General features: G+C 36.1%; 1 protein-coding gene across 30 annotated transcripts in view; it reads right to left on the bottom strand.

The window, feature by feature from the left end:
• The window catches only part of ANK2 (ankyrin 2), a 715,648-nt gene that overhangs the window by 118,469 nt on the left and 574,937 nt on the right, over positions 1-22,242 (bottom strand). For 27 of the 30 annotated variants that reach the window (XM_033215039.1, XM_033215046.1, XM_033215043.1 and 24 more), the window contains 5 exons: positions 17,915-18,013; positions 12,177-12,374; positions 9,963-10,061; positions 9,700-9,798; positions 3,513-3,611 (listed from right to left, as the gene is read on the bottom strand). In XM_033215039.1, the coding sequence (XP_033070930.1) occupies positions 3,513-3,611; positions 9,700-9,798; positions 9,963-10,061; positions 12,177-12,374; positions 17,915-18,013 (594 nt within the window). The remainder of the gene's footprint in view (positions 1-3,512; positions 3,612-9,699; positions 9,799-9,962; positions 10,062-12,176; positions 12,375-17,914; positions 18,014-22,242) is intronic. The other 3 variants (XM_033215055.1, XM_033215061.1, XM_033215035.1) reach the window with 1 other exon arrangement.

The following is a 22,242-nucleotide window of genomic DNA, read 5'->3' as shown; positions in this document are numbered from 1 at the left end:
ACAAAAATGACATGATAATCTCAATAGACGCAGAAAAAGGCTTTGATGAAATTCAACACCGCTTTGTGCTAAAAACTCTCAATAAACTAGGTATTGATGGAATGTATCTCAAAATAATAGGAGCCATTTATGACAAACCCACAGCCAATATCATACTGAATGGGCAAAAGCTGGAAGCACTCCCTTCGAAAAGCAGCACAAGACAAGAATGCCTTCTCTCACCACTCCTATTCAACATAGTATTGGAAGTCCTGGCCACAGCAATCAGGCAAGAGAAAGAAATAAAGAGTATTCAAATAGGAAGAGAGGAAGTCAAATTGTCTCTGCTTGCAGATGACATGATTATATATTTAGAAAACCCCATCATCTCAGCCCAAAGTCTCCTTAAGCTGATAAGCAACTTCAGCAAAGTCTCAGGATACAAAATCAATGTGCAAAAATCACAAGCATTCCTGTACGCCAATAATAGACAAACAGAGAGCCAAATCATGAGTGAACTCCCATTCACAATTGCTACAAAGAGAATAAAATACCTAGGAATACAACTTACAAGGGATGCTAAGGACCTCTTCAAGGAGAACTACAAACTACTGCTCAACGAAATAAGAGAACACACAAACAAATAGAAAAACATTCCATGCTCATGGATAAGAAGAATTAATACCATGAAAATGGCCATACTGCCCAAAGAAATTTATACATTTAATGCTATCCCCATCAAGCTACCATTGACTTTCTTCACAGAATTAGAAAAAAACTACTTTAAACTTCATATAGAACCAAAAAGAGCCCAAATGGCCAAGGCAATCCTAAGCAAAAAGAATAAAGCTGGAGGCATCACGCTACCTGACTTCAAACTCTACTACAAGGCTACAGTAACCAAAACATCATGGTACTGGTACCAAAACAGATATATAGACCAATGGAACAGAACAGAGGCCTCAAAATAATACCACACATCTACAACCATCTGATCTTTGACAAACCTCACAAAAACAAGCAATGGGGAAAGGATTCCCTATTTAATAAATGGTGTTGGAAAAACTGGCTAGCCATATGCAGAAAACTAAAAGTGGACCCTTCTCTTACACCTTACACAAAAATTAACTCAAGATGGATTAATGACTTAAATGTAAGACCTAAAACCATAAAAACCCTAGAAGCAAACCTAAGCAATTACCATTCAGGACATAGGCATGGGCAAAGACTTCATGACTAAAACACCAAAAGCCAGGGCAACAAAAACCAAAATTCACAAATGGGATCTAATTAAACTAAAGAGTTTCTGTACAGCAAAAGAAGCTATCATCAGAGTGAACAGGCAACCTACAGAAAAGGAGAAAATTTTTGCAATCACTCCATCTGACAAAGGGCTAATATCCAGAATCTACAAGGAACTTAAACAAATTTACAAGAAAAAACAAACAATCCCATTGAAAAGTGGGCAAAGGTTATGAACAGACACTTCTCAAAAGAAGACATTTATGTGGCCAACAAACATGAAAAAAAGCTCATCATCACTGGTCACTAGAGAAATGCAAATAAAACTACAATGAAATACCATCTCACACCAGTTAGAATGGTGATCATTTAAAACATGAAACAACAGATGCTAGAGAGGACATGGAGAAATAGGAACTTTTTTTTTCTTTTTTTTTTTTTTCTTTTTTGAGATGGAGCTTCACTCTTGTTGCCCAGGCTGGAGTTCAATTGCACGATCTTGGCTCACCACAACCTCCACCTCCTGGGTTTAAGCGATTCTCCTGCCTCAGCCTCCCGAGTAGCTGAAATTACAAGCATATGACACCATGCCCAGCTAATTTTGTATTTTTAGTAGAGACAGGGTTTCTCCATGTTGGTCAGGCTGGTCTCAAACTCCCAACCTCAGGTGATCTGCCCACCTCAGCCTCCCAAGTGCTGGGATTACAGCCATAAGCCACCAAGCCCGGCAGAAATAGAAAAGCTTTTACACTGTTTGTGGGAGTGTAAATTAGTTCAACCATTGTGGAAGACAAGGATCTAAAAACAGAAATACCATTTGACCCAGCAATCCCATTACTGGTATATATGTAAAGGATTATAAGTCATTCTACTATAAAGACACATGTACACATATGTTTACTGCAGCACCATTCACAATAGCAAAGACTTGGAACCAACTCAAATACCCATCAATGATGGGCAAAGAAAATGTGGCACATATACATCATGGAATACTATGCAGCCATAAAAAAAGAATGAGTTCATGTCCTTTGCAGGGACATGGATGAAGCTGGAAACCATCATTCTCAGCAAACTAATACAAGAACAGAAAACCAAACACTGCATGTTCTCACTCATAAGTGGCAGTAGAACAATGAGAACACATGGCCACAAGGAGGGAAACATCATACTCTAGAGCCTATCAGCGGGTGGGGGACTAGGGGAGGAATAGCATTAGGAGAAATACCTAATGTAGATGATGGGTTGATGGGTGCAGCAAACCACCATGGCCCATGTATACCCATGTAACAAACCTGATTCTGCACATGTATCCCAGGACTTAAAGTATAATAATAATTTTCAAAAAAGACCTGGAAGTGAAGTGACTTGCCTGAAATCACTTACAATTTATATGACTGTAGCCAGATGCTTTCATTCTAATATAACACTGTATTATAGTGGTACAACTCAAACTGAAATGAGTTCTAACTTGGATGTATCAAATATTGAAGAAGGAGGGAAATTGTTTAACGTAAGAATCTCAATGATGCCAATGCAAAAGTTAAATAACAACATGGAAAAGGAAATACAAGATACAGTATATTGACAGTGTGTTCAATGTAAAGGAAGGTGAGAAAATAAATTGGGGAGTAAGATTTTAAAAAAGAAAAAGAAGGAAAAAGCAACTTGTGAGGGAATTAGAAGCTATTAGAAACAGGGCAAGTCTGATCAAGCAATCTTCAATGCCCAAATTCTATTTTGGAGTAGTGGAAATACAGAATGTATAAATTAGTAAAATCAGAGTAGGAAGAAAAGTAAACATCATAAAAAGGAGGCAAGTTAAACAGATGAAGGGAAAGCATTAAAACTTTGAGAATAACTTGCTTTTATGTAACTAGTGAGGGGTGACTGTGGAAATGTGATTGGTTTAGGTGGTAATAAATAAATTTTAATACGTATAATGTCTAAATACTATAGGTTACATTTTAAAATTCTTGAAAATAAAGAAATATGAGAAAGTGCTTTCCGAGGTTAAAAAAAGTATTAAAATATTAGTGAATGCCGTATTTCTTAGATGATAAGTTGTACCTTTTTTCAAATGTTAGTGTTTCTGAAATTCGGGTGCATTTTTCATTGCGTGTAATTGCTTATATAATGTTTTCTTTTTTCCTGGAAAACTGCTATTGAATTGATCCTTTCACTTACAGTCCCTGGTATTTCCAAATCAAGGAACTGAAGGGCAACACCCTCTCTTAAGGTTGAAACTCATGCGCTGAGATAGAAGAGAACCTCAGGGCACCAGCACCTACCCTGGCTCTGGCATCAACAAGTGCACCATTTCTCAGGAGGCATCGGACCACTTCCACCTGCCCGGCTCGGGCTGCCATGTGTAGTGCCGTCTCCCCACGCTGCCAGGGAACAAAGATCGTTAAATCATAAATTAACCCACTGCTCTGGATGGTAAATAATAAAGTTGTCCCTTTTGTGAAATTCAGCAATATATCCAAGCATTTAAGAAATCTATGAAAAGGCATAGTCTGGAAAACATAGATTTGTGTCTTCTCCTTTTCTTTTTGGAGACAAAGTTTCACTCTTGTTGCTCAGGTTGGAGCGCAATGGCACCATCTCGGCTCACCACAACCTCCATCTCACGGGTTCAAGTGATTTTCTTGCCTCAACCTCCTGAGTATCTGAGACTACAGGCGTGCACCACCATGCCCAGATAATTTTTGTATTTTTCTTCCCCATCTTTATAAGGAAAAACAAATATTTATTTTATTTTTTTAAGTCCATACCAAACTAGTAAATGTACCCGAACATCCAGGATACTCTGAGTTGTTTAACTTCACAATCAGCCAAGCATCCCTTTAAATTGATTTTGGTGATGAAATTATCTTTTACCCTAAAAACCTAAAATCTGTCACTGTCTCACTTAACTATGTGATCACAACTTGAATCTATTTCAGTGAGAAACTCTAGATGCTGAAGATCAACACGTTGCAAAACATTAACACCACTTGTACCATAAATAAATCATTTCTTTTCAAGATTCAAAATTTACTTCTGAAATAAACTATTATTTTGTATCTGATTTTTCTTTGTGTTATGAGACTAGACAAAAACGGATCAGACAAGATATCTGATTTGCCCAGGAGGTCCCCTATCTAAGATTAATGAGCGTATTTAATTATAGACAGTTATTTGAGAGAGCCACGGAAAGATGAATAAAGTGACTGTCAGCAGTGTCATCTGTTGAGGTAGGCCATGCATCATGCCTCCAGTATCTTTGTTCTATACCAAAATATGACACACTTGTCAGGAAAGGGTAGCTTTAGGTGTGGCATGAAGAACGAGGGTGTAAGAGAATTTTCTCTTCAAGAAGCTGGTTACTACTCTACTGTCTCTAAGAGAGAGGGCTTTAAAAATCAGCATATTTTAAAACTATGTAGTTCTAAAAAAGGCATCGTTTCATTCACTCAAGTAATTTTAAGATGTTGAAATAAAAATTATTACAGATTGATTTACCACAACTGTTCTAAAAAATAAGGCTGATTTCAACCAAGTAAAGTAAACCATTCCAAATAAACTAAATTGATTTTAAATTTGGTTGTGCTAATTGACAAACTCCAGTGAATTATTCTGATTCCTTGTACAACAAACCCTTAAATCTAGAAACTTTAAAGTGAACTTTAATTTGGAACATAGTTCACAGTTAATTTTTTCCCAGTATTTTAGAGATCATTTCTTTTGAAGTTATGAGAAATTCATGTCAAATGATTTGATTATGAAAGCACTAAATTTGATATCTACTCTAATTTTCTCTTCTTTGTTGATGACTCATTTATCCTCTAATGGGCTTATTTTCTGATGACAGATTTAGACTTTTGTAAAGTAAATGTATCTGGAGCATGTTGTTTTATAAAATGAATGCTAATATTTATCTTCGGATTTTAGATGTATGGCAAGATTTTTCCTCCCTGGACAACCATGATTTCTAACTTGTTTTCAATATCATTTAAAACCTGTCTCTAAATAGATGAGGCTAAGATTTTCTAACTACAGTTGTCCCTCTATATTGTTGAGGGATTGGTTCCAGGTCCCCTGCTTCCCCCACCAATACCAAAATACGTGGATGCTCAAGTCCTTTATATAAAATGGTGTAGTATTTGCATGTAACCTATGCACATAATCCTGTATAATTCAGCTCTCCATTAGTTACAATACCTAACAAAATATAAATGCTATATAGTTGTTATACTGTACTTTTTTAAAATTTGTTATTTTTTATTGTATTTTTTATTTTTAATTTTTCAAGTATTTTCAATCCAAGATTGATTAAATCCATGGACTTAGAACCCACAGATACAGAAGCTGCTGATACAGAGGGCTGATGGTATTCAAACGAAATAAAACAAGACTAGGTGCAGTGGCTCAAGCCTGTAATCCCAGCACTTTGGGAGGTCAAGGCAGGAGTACTGCTTGAAGCCAAGCATTCAAGACCAGTGTGGGAGACATAGCAAGATCTCTTCTCTAAGTAAACAAATAAATAAATAAATTAGTCAGGCATGGTTGTGCATGGCTGTAGACCTAGCTACTTGGAAGGCTGAGGCAGGAGGATAGCCTGTGCCTCGGAGGTTGAGGCTGCAGTGAGCCATGATCTTGCCCACTGTACTCCAGCTCGGGTGACAGAGCAAGGTTGTGTCTCAGAAAAACAAAAATAATACTCCTCAAATCTTTCTGTTATTTCTAGGTCTGATAAAAGGCTAGCAATTGTACTAATTTCGGTAGAAATGAAGATAATAATAAATTTCCTTATAAGAAGTTAAAAGTCAAAGAGGTCCCAGGAATTTCTACTTAATGACAAACTTTCATGTTTATTATTTATTTATTTATTTAGAGACAAAGTCTCACTCTGTCCCCCAGGCTGGAGTGCAGGGGTGCAATGTCAGTTCATTGCAACCTCTGCCTCCTTGGTTTAAGTGATTCTCCTGCCTCAGCCTCCCAAGTAGCTGGGATTACAGGCATCCACCACCACGCTTGGCCTTTGTGTTAACTTTTTAAGCCAAGCTTTATCAATAAGAGGCTTTCAAAATCTGAAATGTTTCCAATACTGGTCAATATTTCTGAAACTTTATTTTATACTTAAGTTATTTTTTATGGGTTTTACACACTTGAAGTTGATGAGTTAAATATAAAATCTAATTTAAAGCACTAAAGCTTAAATTCAAACAAAGGTTATGTATAAACACACACATGGTCTCTCCACTTTATAATAACAGTCTTGTTTAATTCTTATCTAATGCCTCTGGCATAATGGACTTCTACTGTAAGTTGCCCTTAGTAGTCTTTTGATTTAATATTACCATTGTTTATATATAAGAATAAATAAGAAAATGAAGGTCAGGATATATTGTTTTAATAAATAACTTTTATTTCTTGATTGTCAGGCACCCTATTTTATTTAATAGCCCTGTCTTTCTTATCTCAAGCTAATGAAATTTAAGGATTGGGGAAAATTTTTAAGCACAATATAATGTGTGAACTTTACCATTAGTCCACGGATTTCTTATGGGAAGGAAGATAAAACTTCATAAGACCTTGCATTCTTTCTTGATAGTTGTTAAAATGCTTAAGTTTTCTATTCCTATGGTTATTGATGAATACTTTGGATTATGGATATGTTGTAATTGGCAGTTCGGCATTCTAGGTTTCAAAGTGTATTAATAAACCTTCTGGAAAAGGAGATTTTCAGTTAAAAAAATGTCTATACGTGATTGAGTTACTGGTACACCTCACACTTCGAGTGAATTCTCAGACAAAAACAAGACTAGCAAGAGAATGAGTATGCTCATGTCCAAAGCAGGTACTAAATTTCATGCCACTCTTCTCAGTTGTTAAAACTGACTCTGCTGACAGGGCTACATTGACTTCCACTTCGGGCGCATCAAGTTGAAAAGCATCGAAGCACAACAAACAGCATTGCATTCAAAAATGCAACATGATTTCAGGCAACACACAAAGGCTCCAAGGGTGGGGTATTTTAGGGTCAGGAAGTGACCAACTCTGACACAGCAAGCAGGCAGTCAGTGTTCACACGGTTTCTTCATCAACTTGCAAAGAATTTTGGATCCAGTAGCTATATCCTCATATTCTGAGAAAACACAACTTCGCAGGCATCTCACTGTTAGAGAAAGTTAAATTCCTCTAAATGTAGGATTGCCAGATTTAACAATTAAAAGTATAGGACAGCCAGTTAAATTTTAATTCCAGACAAACAACAAATAATTATTTTACTATGTCTCAACTATTGCATGGGTCATACACAAAATTTATTTTTCATCTGAAATTTAAATTTAACTGAGAGTCCTATAATTTACCGGGCAGCCCTATCAATAGGTATCTGCTTCCTGAAGGATGTATCTTACAAAACATAACTAGAAAACATGGAAATTATATTGGCACGTGCCCCTCAAGAATTTGTTTTGAGGGAGCTGAATGGAAAGATAATATAATGGACAAATGAACAGATAAAATGAAGAACTTTAAATAACCAACAGTTGGAAGCTAAAATTTAATGTAACAATTGTCAAATTTGAGAGTCTTCAACAACCTGAAAAACATGTCAAAATTACTTATTTCAATTAATATTTTATTTTTATTTGAAAATATACATGTACCCTATATAACTTTTTTTAATAGAAGGGAGTATATTATAACTCCATAACCATCTGAAGATTTGGAATTGCTTAGTGAAGAAGCAAAGTAAGAGTGGCCACAAATTCCACAACCATTTTATATGGATTATTCTTTGAAGATTTTGTAAAAATCTCCCCTAAAAGAGGTTAATTTAGGGGATTGCAATCAAGCAATCCACAGAATATTCTTGTACATGTTATCATTATAATGTGATAATATATTGTAACATAATGTCACTATTGCTCCTCTAATCCCATAGGCATTGGGATGCAAATAAGAAAAGGTGGAGAAAAAAAGGAAAAGGCGAGCAAGAACACAGAGGGTTTTTTGTTTGTTTGTTTTATTTTGTTGTTTGTTGTTTGTTTTTTGTTTTCATGTTACTGGCCTGTATGTAAGTCTGTTCAGGTCTCAATTTAAAAAAGAAAAAAAATGGTAGTCATCTCAAAAAAAAGGGGGGGGATGATGATTACTTTTAAAATTCTAAGAAGTGACTAGAAATTAAACTTATGTTGGCACATTGTGAAATTACTCTTATGTCTAATGGAGTAAATAAAGATTAGCATATAATATTATGACCTTAGGACCAATAAGCTATAATTAAGAAAACTCATAAATGTAGACTTTCAATTCTTCAATGATTTTATGCTCCAATTACTAAATAATATGAAGAGAGAGTATTAAATAATTTTTAAAATCAATTAAATTAACTCTCACAGTGAATTTCCTAGCCATCAGAAACTTCACTGTGGAAACGGTGTGTGAAATACAGAAAAAAAGAAATATGAGAGGGAATACAAATAAAAAGTGAAATTGGACATCTCTTTCACAACTTAAATGGAAAGAGATGCCAAAAATTAGCAACAAGTGCCAATCAATTGCTTTTGAAAACATAGCTCATTTTAATAATAAGCACTAATATTTATTTTGAAAGAGTTATTTCTGGTGCACATGTGAACCTCAATACTCTACTAGCCCTTCTTGAACTTCAAATACCTGCCTGCACCTTGTGCAAAGTTCTCTTGCTCAGGAGAACATTTGCATTTGATGATTTGTCATGATACAATGACCAAAGATTAAAGGGGAAAAATATGAGAGATATACAAAGAAATTAGAAGTGGAAATTCTAATTTAGATTACATAGAAAAATTCTGAGACATCCAGTACTTGTTGACTGAATGAAAGTGGTCTGGAGACCAACATTCATTCCAAGGTACATGGTATAACTTTCAGCTAAGAGAAGCCTCCACTCTAGCAAATCAGAACAAATCAAAAGTAAAAATCAATGTAATGTTACAAAATGGGAAATCCATGTAACTGAAGAAGGAAGAGTTTGATACCAAGTAAAGGTCTCTGATATTGATCTCTCTCTGGTTAATCTTTTGTTAAGATTAATTATGGTACTGATTTGATGTTTTTGTGAAAATCGCCTGGAATACAACTCCCTCAAGCAACTAGGTTGAGCCCTGAAGATTCTATTCCAACCAATTATCCATTCACTTTCAGAGGAGCTTTTAAAATGTATTTTGTTTTAATAAATACATTTAAGAGGCATGTTCAATCCACCTACACCCAGAATCTTAAGCTGTCTCACTTCATACCTTCCATTTTACCTCCTACCCTATCCAGGTTCTTTCAGTGAAGTTCTGGCGATTATTTCAATAATACGTTATTACAAGGACCCTTCTCAAAGCTTGGTGGCTTACTTTGAGGACATACACGCAAACACATGTACACACACCCACAATCTCTGTTCCTCTCGCTCTTCCTCCCTGGGGTTATTCTGACCCAAGCCATACTCACAATGTTAGTGACATCTGGAGAGGCTCCGTTCTGCAGCAGAAGGAGGACAATGTTCAAGTGGCCCATGAAGGCAGCCACATGTATTGGTGTGAGGCCAGACTGCGAAACAAAGCAACAGCAGTTTTACTCCTCTGCACCGGTGGGGCTATGGGGCTTCTTCAGACAAATAAAACTTGAGTGAAGAGGACAGAAGATGAGAAAAAGGAAAGGGAGGAAGGAGTAAGAGAAAGAATGCTTTGTGACTAGCTAAAACATTTTTCTACCTCTGTTATAGCTTGGATTGAAGCCCCATATTTCACCAGCAGTTCCATGACTTTGATGCGGTTTTTCTTGCAGGCAATGTGCAGTGGAGTAAAACCATTCTGTGCAAAAGACAATCAAGTTAGTTGAAAACATGCAGAAACAATTCTCACACAACTCCATGCTGGCACATTGCAGGCAATAATGTTACATCATCACATAATGTTACCATTTCTTCATTCCCTGTAGGTGTTGGAATTTGGAAAGAAAAATGGTGATGTGTTCCTGTAGGCACTGAACTTCACTTATGTGTGGTGGGCCTGTACATAATTCTGTTTGTGTGTTTATAGAGAAAACAAAAGTGAAGAAAAATACACGGTCCTTCTCTTTAAAGAAATACAAATAGACAAGCAATTATATTTTAGAAGTTCTAAGATGATTTAAGGTATATTGATTGTCCTGGTTAGTAAATGACTTGAAGATGAATTGAAGATAAGCATATATTCTTCTGAAGGGTCATTTCTCAGAGCATAAGAATTATTCATCTACTTAAAAAATCTAAGAATATGCTGCCTTTCTAAGAAATATTTCAACTTTGCTACCACTTTCTTTATAAAGGGTGTATTTCAAGTCAGCAGAAATCATTATGTTGATCAGTTTTACATACAGAAGCTATATTTTTACATCATTTTTATAACATATATGCCAATCAGATAACTTTTATTGCACAAAGAAATGACTGTTAAGTTCCTGGATATTTTCCAGAAATGTATGGAGAATTTCTGGGATAAATGCAATGAGGTAGCTCTAGGAGTAAAGAAACGTGGGGAAGAAGTCTGTCAGGTACTTTCTAACTTGGCGAACTAGGCTAACGCCCAGGAATTGGGGCAAATTAAGTAAAATGTGTTAAATGGCCCCATGCTTACTCATTGTGTATTACATTTTTTTTTATTTCAACAATGTTCCTTTGTTACTTCTATTCTGCCAGCTAACATTTTTGCATGTCCCAACATGGACCAATCATCAGTCAATGTTTTTACACACTAGCAGTTTTCAGGAAAGCATATGGTCTTACTTAAGCTGATGACTTCTTATTTTTCACAATAGAGTGACAAACATAATTAATTGGTTAAGTCATTTCCCCTGTTTATGAGCTATACAACATGCCAGATGTAAATAGCCACATGCACATGCAGCACTTAAAATATTTGCAAATAACAGGCTGTGATATTTTATAAGCTTATTGACCACTATCCAATTAAAAAATTAATGTTTTTGACTCCCTAGAGAAAATGAATGTTTTCATATAATTACATATAATCTGGAAAATATATTCATTTCCCATGAAATTATCAATAAATTGATTCCAATGGAGAAATTCTCATAAAAATCATATTTAATATTTGATGATTCTAATGAGGGTCTCTCAGCTTAAATACTGATTGTCCGAAGACCAATTTTCACACACACAAACCATGTAAACACATAGAAAAAAGGATTTACTTTTAGTTTGAGAATTAGGAAAAAAGAGGCATAAATTAGTATATGTCTAATACTTCCAATGATTCTTGTTAGAAAATAAGTGAAAAGGGAAGATTTATTCAATATTAGAACTGGGAAGACATAAAATTGCTCTAGGGACAGCCTCTTGCAGTTTTCTCTCCAGCAGTTCCTGAAATGGTGTATATAAAATGCTCCCTGAAGCAATAACACACTAGGCATAATGTTTCTATTAGCCTATGGTTGAGCAATCAAGTCAACAAGGAAAATTTTCAAGTGAACTCTTCATAGGCTTACATGTTATACCCTCTTACATAGTCAAATATATTCACCATTAGTTTTTTTCCAAAAAGAGATTAATAAATTCAACTTTTCACACTTGTGTTCTAACTTTATCTAGAGGTATCTAGAATTTATTTGGTAATCTCCTATTTTTCAACTTCTATTTTCCATTTAAAACTGCTTATCACTCCAAAGGTTTCATATCTATCTGTTTGCAACTCACTAGTTTCAGAAATGTCACACTGGTGTTCTCTTAAATACATCTTTGCTCACCAGCATTTGTTAGCAAACTATAAAGGTATGAAGTAGACAGGCCGATTGTGAAGGGTGACAAATTTACCAGCATTAACTACATATCTGTAACCATGCATTGCTGGTGTATGCACGTTGGTCAATGAATGTGGGTTTGTTTGTCTCAATCTGTATTCAGTAAATGTGGACTGGGCCAAGTTTACCAGGGCTCTGGCATTCGGATTGGCTCTCTTGTCCAAAAGGAGTTTGGTTACACGGTAGTGGCCACAGTGCGCAGCAACGTGGAGGGCTGTCAGGTAGTCTAGGGTGACATCATCAACAGGTGCCTTGTGCTGTAACAGGTGCTTCACACATTCCACGTGGTCTCCCTGGGCAGCCATGTGTAGTGGAGACAACCCATTCTGCACATTAAGAGAAAACAAAATAATGTCAATTTCTTTTTCATTAATTTCAGGTTCCAAAATACAGCAAAGTTGATGCTTGATTTCTAACACAGTTAATGGCAGGGGAAAAAATAATTTCCATTTGACATCAGAATATGCAGCAGACTATATTTGGTAGAGATGGGCACTAAGAGAACATTTAATTTCATAATTATACTACCATAGACAAAAATGCAAATTAGTATGTCTGTCATGAATGGTATGTGTGGCAATTTAGTGGCAATTTAGCCTGATTTTACAGTTATTAGGGCAATATTAAATACAGAAAAATAAATAATAGCTAATGCTTAAGTTATTGATATCCAACTCCATGCATAGCAGTCTGCATTCATTTAATCTCTCTGCCTGCATTTCTTACAAATACAGAGGGAAGTGGGTGAATGAGAAGTAAGTTCATTTACAAGAGGTCAGGGAGGTATGGAAACTTTGATCATCTTTTAGATCCATGTTGCTCTGAAATTTTACGATCCCTTTTTCCTATAGTATCAGGAGACTTGAAATTGGACTTGGAGAAAACAGGCTGGTAAGAGCTAGAAGAGTGTGAGACAAATGTGGGCCATGTGCCAATGACCTCACAACTTTTACATTTGAGGGTAATCTAAATTTGTCATCATTAATATGCACCAAAATAGCTTTAGTCTTAATTCTAGAATAACGTCAACAGCAGGAACACAAGAAAGCAGCGTAAAGCACTGTTCATCAGACTCGGTAAGACTCTCATTTTTTTAAAGCTAAATAAATAAACTTTCAGGAAACAGTAAGTAAACTTAGGAAAAAACTAAATTTTAAAAAACAATTTGCCTATTAAAGACATGGGACTAGTGTCTTTTCTTAATAACCAAATATGACCACTAGAAAAAGGATTGTTGGCCACATATCCAGTTTGGCAGTAATTACATCCAACAAAGCAGAAATTGTATCTGGATAAGTTACCAGAAAAGGCCCCCTGCCCAATATTCTCAACAAGGAAGGTGATTTCAACAGTGAGGGACAACAACAAAAAAAACACATTAATTCTTAATTGTGGTAAAGTATACGTGACTTATAAATTATTCATATATTTTGAAATAATCTTCATTCATAATTATGCTTTCATATTTAGAAATTCATTAAATAAGTTTAGAAAAGGAGGAACAGGCTGATAGAAGCCATTTATGCATTGAGGGGAAGATAATTGTCAAGGACAAAGTGTAGAAGAAATTCAAGCCTTGATGACATTTGGACTAGATTGTTGCATGTTTTTTTGAAAAATTGCCATTCATTGATGCTATTTTACCTATTTGATAGTTATTTATATGGAAAATAAAATATTTATAATCTAGTCTTTTGTTCATTTTGCACATATTTACTTAGCACCTACTCAAGCCCTGTTCAAGTACTGTGGATACAGCAGGGAACACAACAGACAGGAAACCCCTGTCTTCAATAAGGTTACATTCTAGTATGGAAGCCAGACATACAATTTCAAAATAATAAGAATTAAAGTATATAGTATGTTGGATGGCCATCAATGGAAAGGAGAAAACAAAAACACAGAATGGCCTAGGGAGTTTGTGTACATGAGTGCAATTTTGTTAGGATGTCCAGAAATGGCCTCACTGAGAAGGTGAGTTTTGACATGAAGGAAGTAAGAGAGCTAGTTTTGTTGACTTGGGGGAAAAACACTTGAGACCAAGAAAAGGCAACGGCAAACATGCTGCGTTGGGATCATAACTGGCATGATTGATATCAATAATCAGTAAGGAGAAGAATGTGGTTTAAGGCAAGTGAATGAGGAGGATAGATAAGGGGAGGAATTCAAAGAGGTGAGAGACTTTTACTCAGAGAGACATGGGGTACTGTTGGAAGGTTTAGGGCAACAGGATTACTCTTGCTGCTGTGCTAAGAATAGACTACATGGACAAAACTCAAAAGAAGGGAAGTCAATTAGGAACCTCTTACAGTCCTCCAGGTAGGGTTGATGGTGACCTGGAATAGAATGGTGGTAATGAGATTGCTGGCAAGCTGCTGACTTAGTGATACATTTTGAAGGAAGAGGTGACAGTGTTTGGTGACAGAATGTGGAAAATGAGAAAAAGAAGAGTCCAACATGGCATGAGGTATTTGGCCTGAGACCTGAGCAACTAAAAAAATGAGATGGCCATTTGTTGAGATAAGAAAGCTAACAGGAAGATTAGGTTGAGGGGTGGGTATTATATCCAGTGCTTGATTCTGAGTTTACTAAATTTGAGATGCCCAGGAGACATTCAAGTGGCAATGGTGAGCTGACATCTACATATGGACTTCTGAAGATACACACTCATGGCACCAGCATACAGGTACTATTTAAAGATAGAACTGCATTAGATTTCATAGTAAGTGAGTGCCAATAGAGAAAAGATACAAAGACTGAGCTCTGGAGGTTCTAACATTCAGAAACCTGAGAGATGAGGAGGAACTAGTAAAGGAGACTGAGAAGTGGCAGCTAGGAAAACAGAAGGAAAGTCAGAAGAATGTAATGTCCCAGAAGGCAAATAAAGAAAGTGTTTTGAGAAGACAGGACCAAGCAATCACACCAGATGATAGTAACAGGAGAGAACGTAGACTACATGGGTTCCAAGTCATGTCACTGGATAGATATGGAGGTGAGAGTGTTTGGAAATTCTCTTCCAATTGCTTCAATTCTCTCAGTGTTGTGGGAAATGAAGATAAGGAAAGAAATCTAAGAAGTCTGAAGAAAATATAGAATGGTCAGATAGGAGGGATTGACAGTGAATAGACTTAAAAAACAGAGCGTGATTGTCAGGCAGCATTACCAGCGCACTTGAGGTTAGCAATCATGAATGTAAAGTGAGCACAGTTAGTGTGGCTGGACGTTTCCTGTAGCCACATTTGGTTGCATGAATATGAGTTGAATTTAATTGAGTGGAATGTAGGTAGTATGAATATGTAAGAGCGTAGCGTAAATGACTATGAAATTTGTGCCTGGCAGAGGTAAGGGCATGATGTGAACGAGGAAGAGTGAAACTGTGACTGAAAGTCCCAGCAGAATAAAAGAATTTCGGAATTGGGGTTCTGAAGAGAGTGAGCTGAAACACAGGAGGGGCTGGCAAGAGGGAAGTTAGACACAGAAATTGTAGAAGGTTTACAGTTACCAAACTGAGAGGCCAACTTAAAGAATTATCTACTGCTCTAATCAAAATCATTAAAGTCACCAAGAATAAGAAGGGGTTGTGGTGAGGAGTCACAGTTTGCTGAGAGCTAGAATTGACAAGGAATGAGTGGGGTGACACTTAGATAGTTGCTTCAGAAGAAAGAATGGGTGATTTAAACCTAGGAGTTTTTATGGAAGGTAATATGGTTTGGCTGTGTCCCCACCCAAATGTCATCTTGAATTGTAGCTCCCATAATTCCCTTGTGTTGTGAGAGGGACCCAGTGGGAGACAACTGAATCATGGGGGCAGTTTCCCCCGTACTATTCTCGTGGTAGTGAATAAGTCTCACAAGATCTGATGGTTTCATAAGGGAAAGCCCTTTCGCTTGGTTCTCATTTTCTTCTCTTGTCTGCCACCATGTGAGATGTGCCTTTCACCTTCCGCCATGGTTGTGAAGCCTCCCAGCCTCATGATTGTGAGTTCCTCCCCAGGTGGAATTGTGAGTCCATTAAACTTCTTTGTAAATTGCCTAGTCTCAAGTATGTCTTTATCAGTAGCGTGAAACGGACTAATACAGAAGGGGAGGAAGAATAGTCTAGCATTAGGTACCTATGCCATTCCCAGGAGAGCAGTATCCCCTCACTTTAACCTGATTAATTCATCTTCTCTGTGTTTCTTACCCTATACATATCTCTATTTTTTTATAATTATCTTTTTTTTTCTATCATGCCCACTAAATTCTGAGCTTCTTGCAGCTATAGATTGTATATTATTCATCTTGATGGTGCCTTAGTGACTAGAACACTTGCCTGGCAAATTGTATCTACTCAGTATTATATAATATTTGGATGCATAAATACATGAATATAATTGTACACTCAGAGACACTTTATGCAAGAGCCTTACATCTGAATGATACTTGATTTTACAGGAAGGACATTAAAAAAATTCCATCTAGGTAACCCACCATCTTCAGCAGTGATATGACAATTACAAGCAAACTCTGCAGATAAGATTATTTTATGGTTTGTAAAGCTTATCTGCCTATTTTCAACTTGATATTGGTTTTTGTATTGGTAGTAACATGATTGGTCTGAAATTTTGTTATTTCCATTTAAATTTCAATGTTTCTTTATCAAAACTTTCCATAATTATCTCTGCATCACCCAGCCCAAATTGCTGCATTTTAAAGACAGATCTATACAACATTCACAGTATAGGTGTGAGAATAAAAATAATGCAGATAATTATTTCTCTTCTTCATATATTACTGATTTGAAGCCACTCTTTTATGGCATGTAGGCACATCTTTACAAACTGAGTTCATTCTACACATGTCTTAAACATATGGGCTAGTTTTGTTTCAAATAATTTCAATTATATATAAATTGAAAAATATTTGTTTGTGTCAATTGCCTTAGTTTCTTCAGCTTACTCTAGTAATAGCATTAGTTGATACCAACTCTGTGGTGGGGGGGTATGAGGTGGAATGGAATAAGGAGAAAATATAAGAAGTGCCCTTTGTCTAAATTTGTGTTGTATTTAAGGATCCAAGTTTGCTGCGTATCACATTAATCAGTTCTGCATGAGTATCTTCAATTTGTGTCTCAAAATATTTTCTGATAACCCAGTGTAGGGTTGGATAACAGGGAACTATACAATAATAAAAGCATTTAAAATACATTTGATATTGAAAAATCTTCAGCAAACCAACTCACAGTGTGGCGTTCATGTATATGGAAAAGTGCTTCTCCCACATATGAGCATATTGATAAAATGAGAGTGAAAAGTGCTAGATGTAGTATGTCATAAAGAAAATATGCCTGTTTAATAGTTCTTTGTAGGTGGCCTATTGCAACTTGTGCTTTCCAAATCACCTCTACTAATCTTCAACATAATCAACCAATACCACTGTTGAGTAATTATTTTTTATTAGTATTGCCTAAGAGATAAAGAATGAATGAGCAAAAAGATTCATCTTGTGTTGCTAATTGTGCTGCTTTAAAAGATAATTTTATATATATTTCACAGTCATCTGAGAGGATTATAAAAATCTAGACTCAGAATCTAAGAGATATTCTCATTTATATTTAAAATACAGATGTATTCAGAATTCCATCTGCAGTAAGAATAACAGATAAAAATATAGAAAAAACTTGAAGGTACACATTCAATACATCTTAATGCATGTATCTGTTTATTTTAATATTTGTAAATGGTTTGATACATGTTCCTATTCCTAACACACAATTATTAAAGAACTAGAAAATGCTTGGCTGATGCTTCGATTTAAAAAAGAATAGAGATAATATATCAAGTGACTTAAAGATTCCTTAGGATCCCATCTTACTCATAAGGACTCACCTTAGTCCTTGCCAGCAAGGGAGCACCCCGTTCCAACAGAAGTTCCACCACTTGGTCATGCCCACTTCGTGCAGCACAGTGAAGTGGTGTCAACCCATCCTGCCAAAAGAATTGAAGAATTAGGCCCAAGTTCACTTTAAAAAAAAATCCAAATTTCATCTATTGCAACCATAAAGAGGGAGTTCCTAAACTCAATCCTGATCACTCAATAAATCTGTAATAGAACTGCAATTTGTTAAATGACCAGAAAGAAGATGAGTGACAGAGAAAAGAAGTCAGAAAGACATCTTGACAGTGAACAAGAAAGAGAAAGGAAAAGACAAACAAAACAGAGACAGGGAGAAAGCAAGAGAGATCCCCTGTGTGGATGGAGGGTCAATGGAATGAAATTGGCTTCTGGTCATGTGTTTGCGTAATCAAGAAGATGGAAAAGCAGAGTATGTGGCATTTGTTGAACTTTAAAACCCTACTCACTGGAACTGAAAACAGGGATTATATTAGGTTATGCTGTTTTCATGTTGTTTGTTCTAATATACTTTTACCTAAAAATTTTTCTTAGTGTAATTTTTTCATATATGTTCTCTTTTGAATTGTCACCACTTACATAAGTTCTCCTAAAACGCTCCCTAATGCTTGTAAAAGTGAAGGGTCATTTTTTAGACTATTTTAAAGATTTTCACACATATATTTCAACATTTTGGAAATCACATAATTGCTTCCCAAAGATGAACTTTATTATTAATAAATAGAACTCTAACTTAATCAAATAAAATATGGCAGAACTGTATGCTATCTTATTTATAAAACATTCTGATCTTAACACTTCTGGGATAGCCTCTGATTCCAGAGCAATCCCCAATGCCTTCTGTCTTTTATATTTTATTTCTCTTTAGGGTGGCATGGCCAAAAAGCAGAGTGGGTGGGAAATGTGAGGCAAAATGTAATTAATGGTGGGCAAGAAGCGAGAGAGAAAATGAAATACTGAGTACGTAAATTTACTGGTGATTTGAGGCTGAAGGAAAAAGAAAAAAAAGATTGTCCCAAGGACAGAGGTGGAAAAGGTGGGTAAATCATAGAGAATGGATGATGAGCAGTTAAGAGGATTTCAGCAGTTTCTGATTTATCCAGAACTCGAATGGCCTCTTGTTTGTGTCTCTACTTTCAGGACTATCTCTCCAGGTTATGCTTTACTCCAAATAAAAACAATTCCTCTGAATTGCAGCATTCTTTCTGACTCAATGCTGGGATATCTGTGCAAGATGTCTTCTGTTTGTCCCTCCAGACCCATGCTCTACCCTTCTGTGCTCTGCTCTGTGTCCCAACACACTGGCCGTTCTAGGGGGCATCAGTGAGCTGTCTTGTCCTCTGGCTTCCAACTGGGCTTGACCAATGCAACAAGACATGAAAAGGACTTCGAGAGACCTCCCAAATTCGGCTGTGTGTCTTTACCAAAGTTGACCTTCCTGCCTTTCCACACAATTCTCTCCTTTGAAGTTCTGGGGGCCTCCTATACTTCTCACTTTTTAGGTCTAGCATTGGTATTGAGTACCGCTGTTACTAGCCCCTGGGATTCTACACTGTCCCTTGTCCCTTTCCTACAGATGACACAATATTATAAATAGACCCTTCAATAATCTCTAATCAAATGATCAAATTTGGGCCTCTGTTTATGGCAAGGATCTTGACTGATAAAGATTCTTTGCTTTGTGAAATCCGTTTAGCTAGTATGAAGATATTGAATAACCAAAATGGATTTTGCAGTTTTGGGTACCTAAGAATTAGCATGAAAAGACTGCCTTCTCAGAAAAAATTTTAAAAAGTATTTAACTACTGTAGGTGAAATGCTACATTATTTTAAAATTTGCCAGACAGGAGCCTAAAAGAGTTGTTCAGGCAAAGTGATGACAATGATTACACTTTTGTATCCTGATAAAAGCACTCCGTAGTGGAACTACAGAGCATTAGTTGCTACATAACTTACCTAACAATTAGATAGAGCATAGTTTCTCAAATGTATTCTTGGTGAGGGCTTTGTGGAGACCTAGAGTTTGAGAAATCCCACATGGTGAATAGAGGCATCATATGTAACAGTTCAGTGTGTGGACTTCGGAACTGTGGAACCCTGCAGTGAATCTCAAATCGGCCACCATGGGTGAATCTCTCTAAGGCTCAGCTTCCTGATACATAGAGTGGAGATGATGTTTCTCACCCTATTTAACTTGCAAGCCTTGTTTGAAAGATGAAGGAAGGAATGCCACCTTACATCTTTTTTAGAAAAGGCAGTATATTGCTTTCTGCAAATTACATGAAATAGTCTTTGTGTAATCATGTTGAAACCTCCCAAATACTCTCAGGGTAACAATGGGAGCTTTATGGAGCACATTTAATATACCCACAAGAACATCAAGGAAAAATAAGGATTAAATTAGTTCTAAATCCTACATTTAATGATGCAAGGTGTCTGTCCTTATAAGATGTGTGAATGATGACATCAAATTCAAGTTACCCAACAGGCTCAATTTGATTAGATATTGAATATTTTCTACAAAGCACATTATCAAGTTAATGCCCCCAAAAATTATTTTCAAGCTTTTGTATTCTAAAACCCTTTTACTTAAATTCTTAACTTTGTAGTTGCAGGTTATGGGTTTTTCCCACTTCCAGAGACCCCTTGTGTTTTCTGTTTTTTTTTTTTTTTTCTCACTAGAATCAATTCTTCACACTGATGTACTATCCACCATGATGTGGATAATTTTGATAAAGGTAGATCAATCAACACTGGAGGGATGCCACTTATGTAGTTTCTTTATCTTTTCATATTTCCCCCCCTTTCTACTTGGGTCATTCTTTCAACAATGTATCCTGAAGTTTGTGTATTCACATGGGTAGGCTCTGCTGATTACCAACCTGTGTGTCCCAGATCAAGTTACATAATTCTGCTGAAATGCATTTTTCCCTTTGGTAGTCTCATTTCTCAAATGAAGACCTCCATATATTCTCAACAATAAAATAATGCACACATTATAAGTTGTTAGGAAGATAAAATAAGATGATATTTGTGGAGTACTTAGCAGGGTGCCTAGAACAACACATGCATATGACAATTGACAACCATTATTATTATTGCTTTAATTATTACACCTAATAACAAGTAAGAAGGGTGTTTCTTTTTCCCTATGTATTTTTTGTTCACCATCCTTTAATGTTTTTGTACACTTTTTATTGTTTGCATTGAAATATGTTTTTTGATATTTTAAACATAATCCCTATATGGGGTATCACCACATTTAAATGATAAAGAAGCTTAAAAACAACAAAAAAAGAATAATGCCTTAATAAAGCCTAAATTTATAATTGCATTTTAACTAGCTATAACATTTATGTTTTCACATTGAAATGAGGTCTTTCAGATATCAGTAAAAGGCTCTGGTGCAAATGTCTTAGAGTTTCACATTAGATAGTAGTCAATGATGAGAATGCCAACAAGATGGAAAATGTCTCAATGATTGCCAAAATGGTGGTGAGAGCCAAGAAGTAACTGTGGGTAATATTTGTTTTTTAATTATCCAAAAGCCTCTATAGATCTTGCTATTCTCTAGATAATAAAAACCTTATGAACGAGAAAAATAATGAGAAGACCAAGGTAAGATCCTTGACAGAATATGCTAAATTCAGAATATTTGTGGTTAATTTAAATGCTGGGGGAAATTGAGATGTCAATGACAAAAAAAAAAAAAACACATAATACTTTAAAAACATTCCAGTCGGGCTCGGTGGCTCACGCTTATAATCCCAGCCCTTTGGGAGGCCAAGGCGAGCGGATCACCTAAGGTCAGGAGTTTGAGACCAGCCTGACCAACATGGAGAAATCCTGTCTCTATTAAAAATACAAAATTAACCAGGCAAATGCCTGTAATCCCAGCTACTCAGGAGGCTGAGATAGGATAACTGCTTGAACCAGGGAGGCCGGGGTTGTGGTGGGCTGAGATTGCACCATTGCATTCCAGCCTGGGCAACAAGAGAGAAAACTCCGTCTCAAAAAAAAAAAAAAAAATTCATATATAGAAGTTTTCTTATATTCTCTAAAAATATAGTCAAAACCAAATTAAACATTGATATAGTTTATCAATGCTTTGATTTAGGCGTCACCACCTCTCATCTTGAATTCTATTTCCCATAATCCCTATGTGTCTTGGGAGGGACCCAGTGGGAGGTAATTGAATAATGAGGTGGTTACCCTCATGCTATTCTTCTGACAGTGAGTTAGTTCTCATCAGAGCTGATGGTTTTATAAGGGGCTGCCCCCTTCACTGGGCACTTATTTCTGT

This window comes from Trachypithecus francoisi, unplaced genomic scaffold (assembly GCF_009764315.1).
Source record: "Trachypithecus francoisi isolate TF-2019V2 unplaced genomic scaffold, Tfra_2.0 Lachesis_group1, whole genome shotgun sequence".
Lineage (NCBI taxonomy): Eukaryota > Metazoa > Chordata > Mammalia > Primates > Cercopithecidae > Trachypithecus > Trachypithecus francoisi.
The sequence above is the reverse complement of the archived record's forward strand: the minus strand, read 5'-3'. Positions and strand labels throughout refer to the sequence as shown.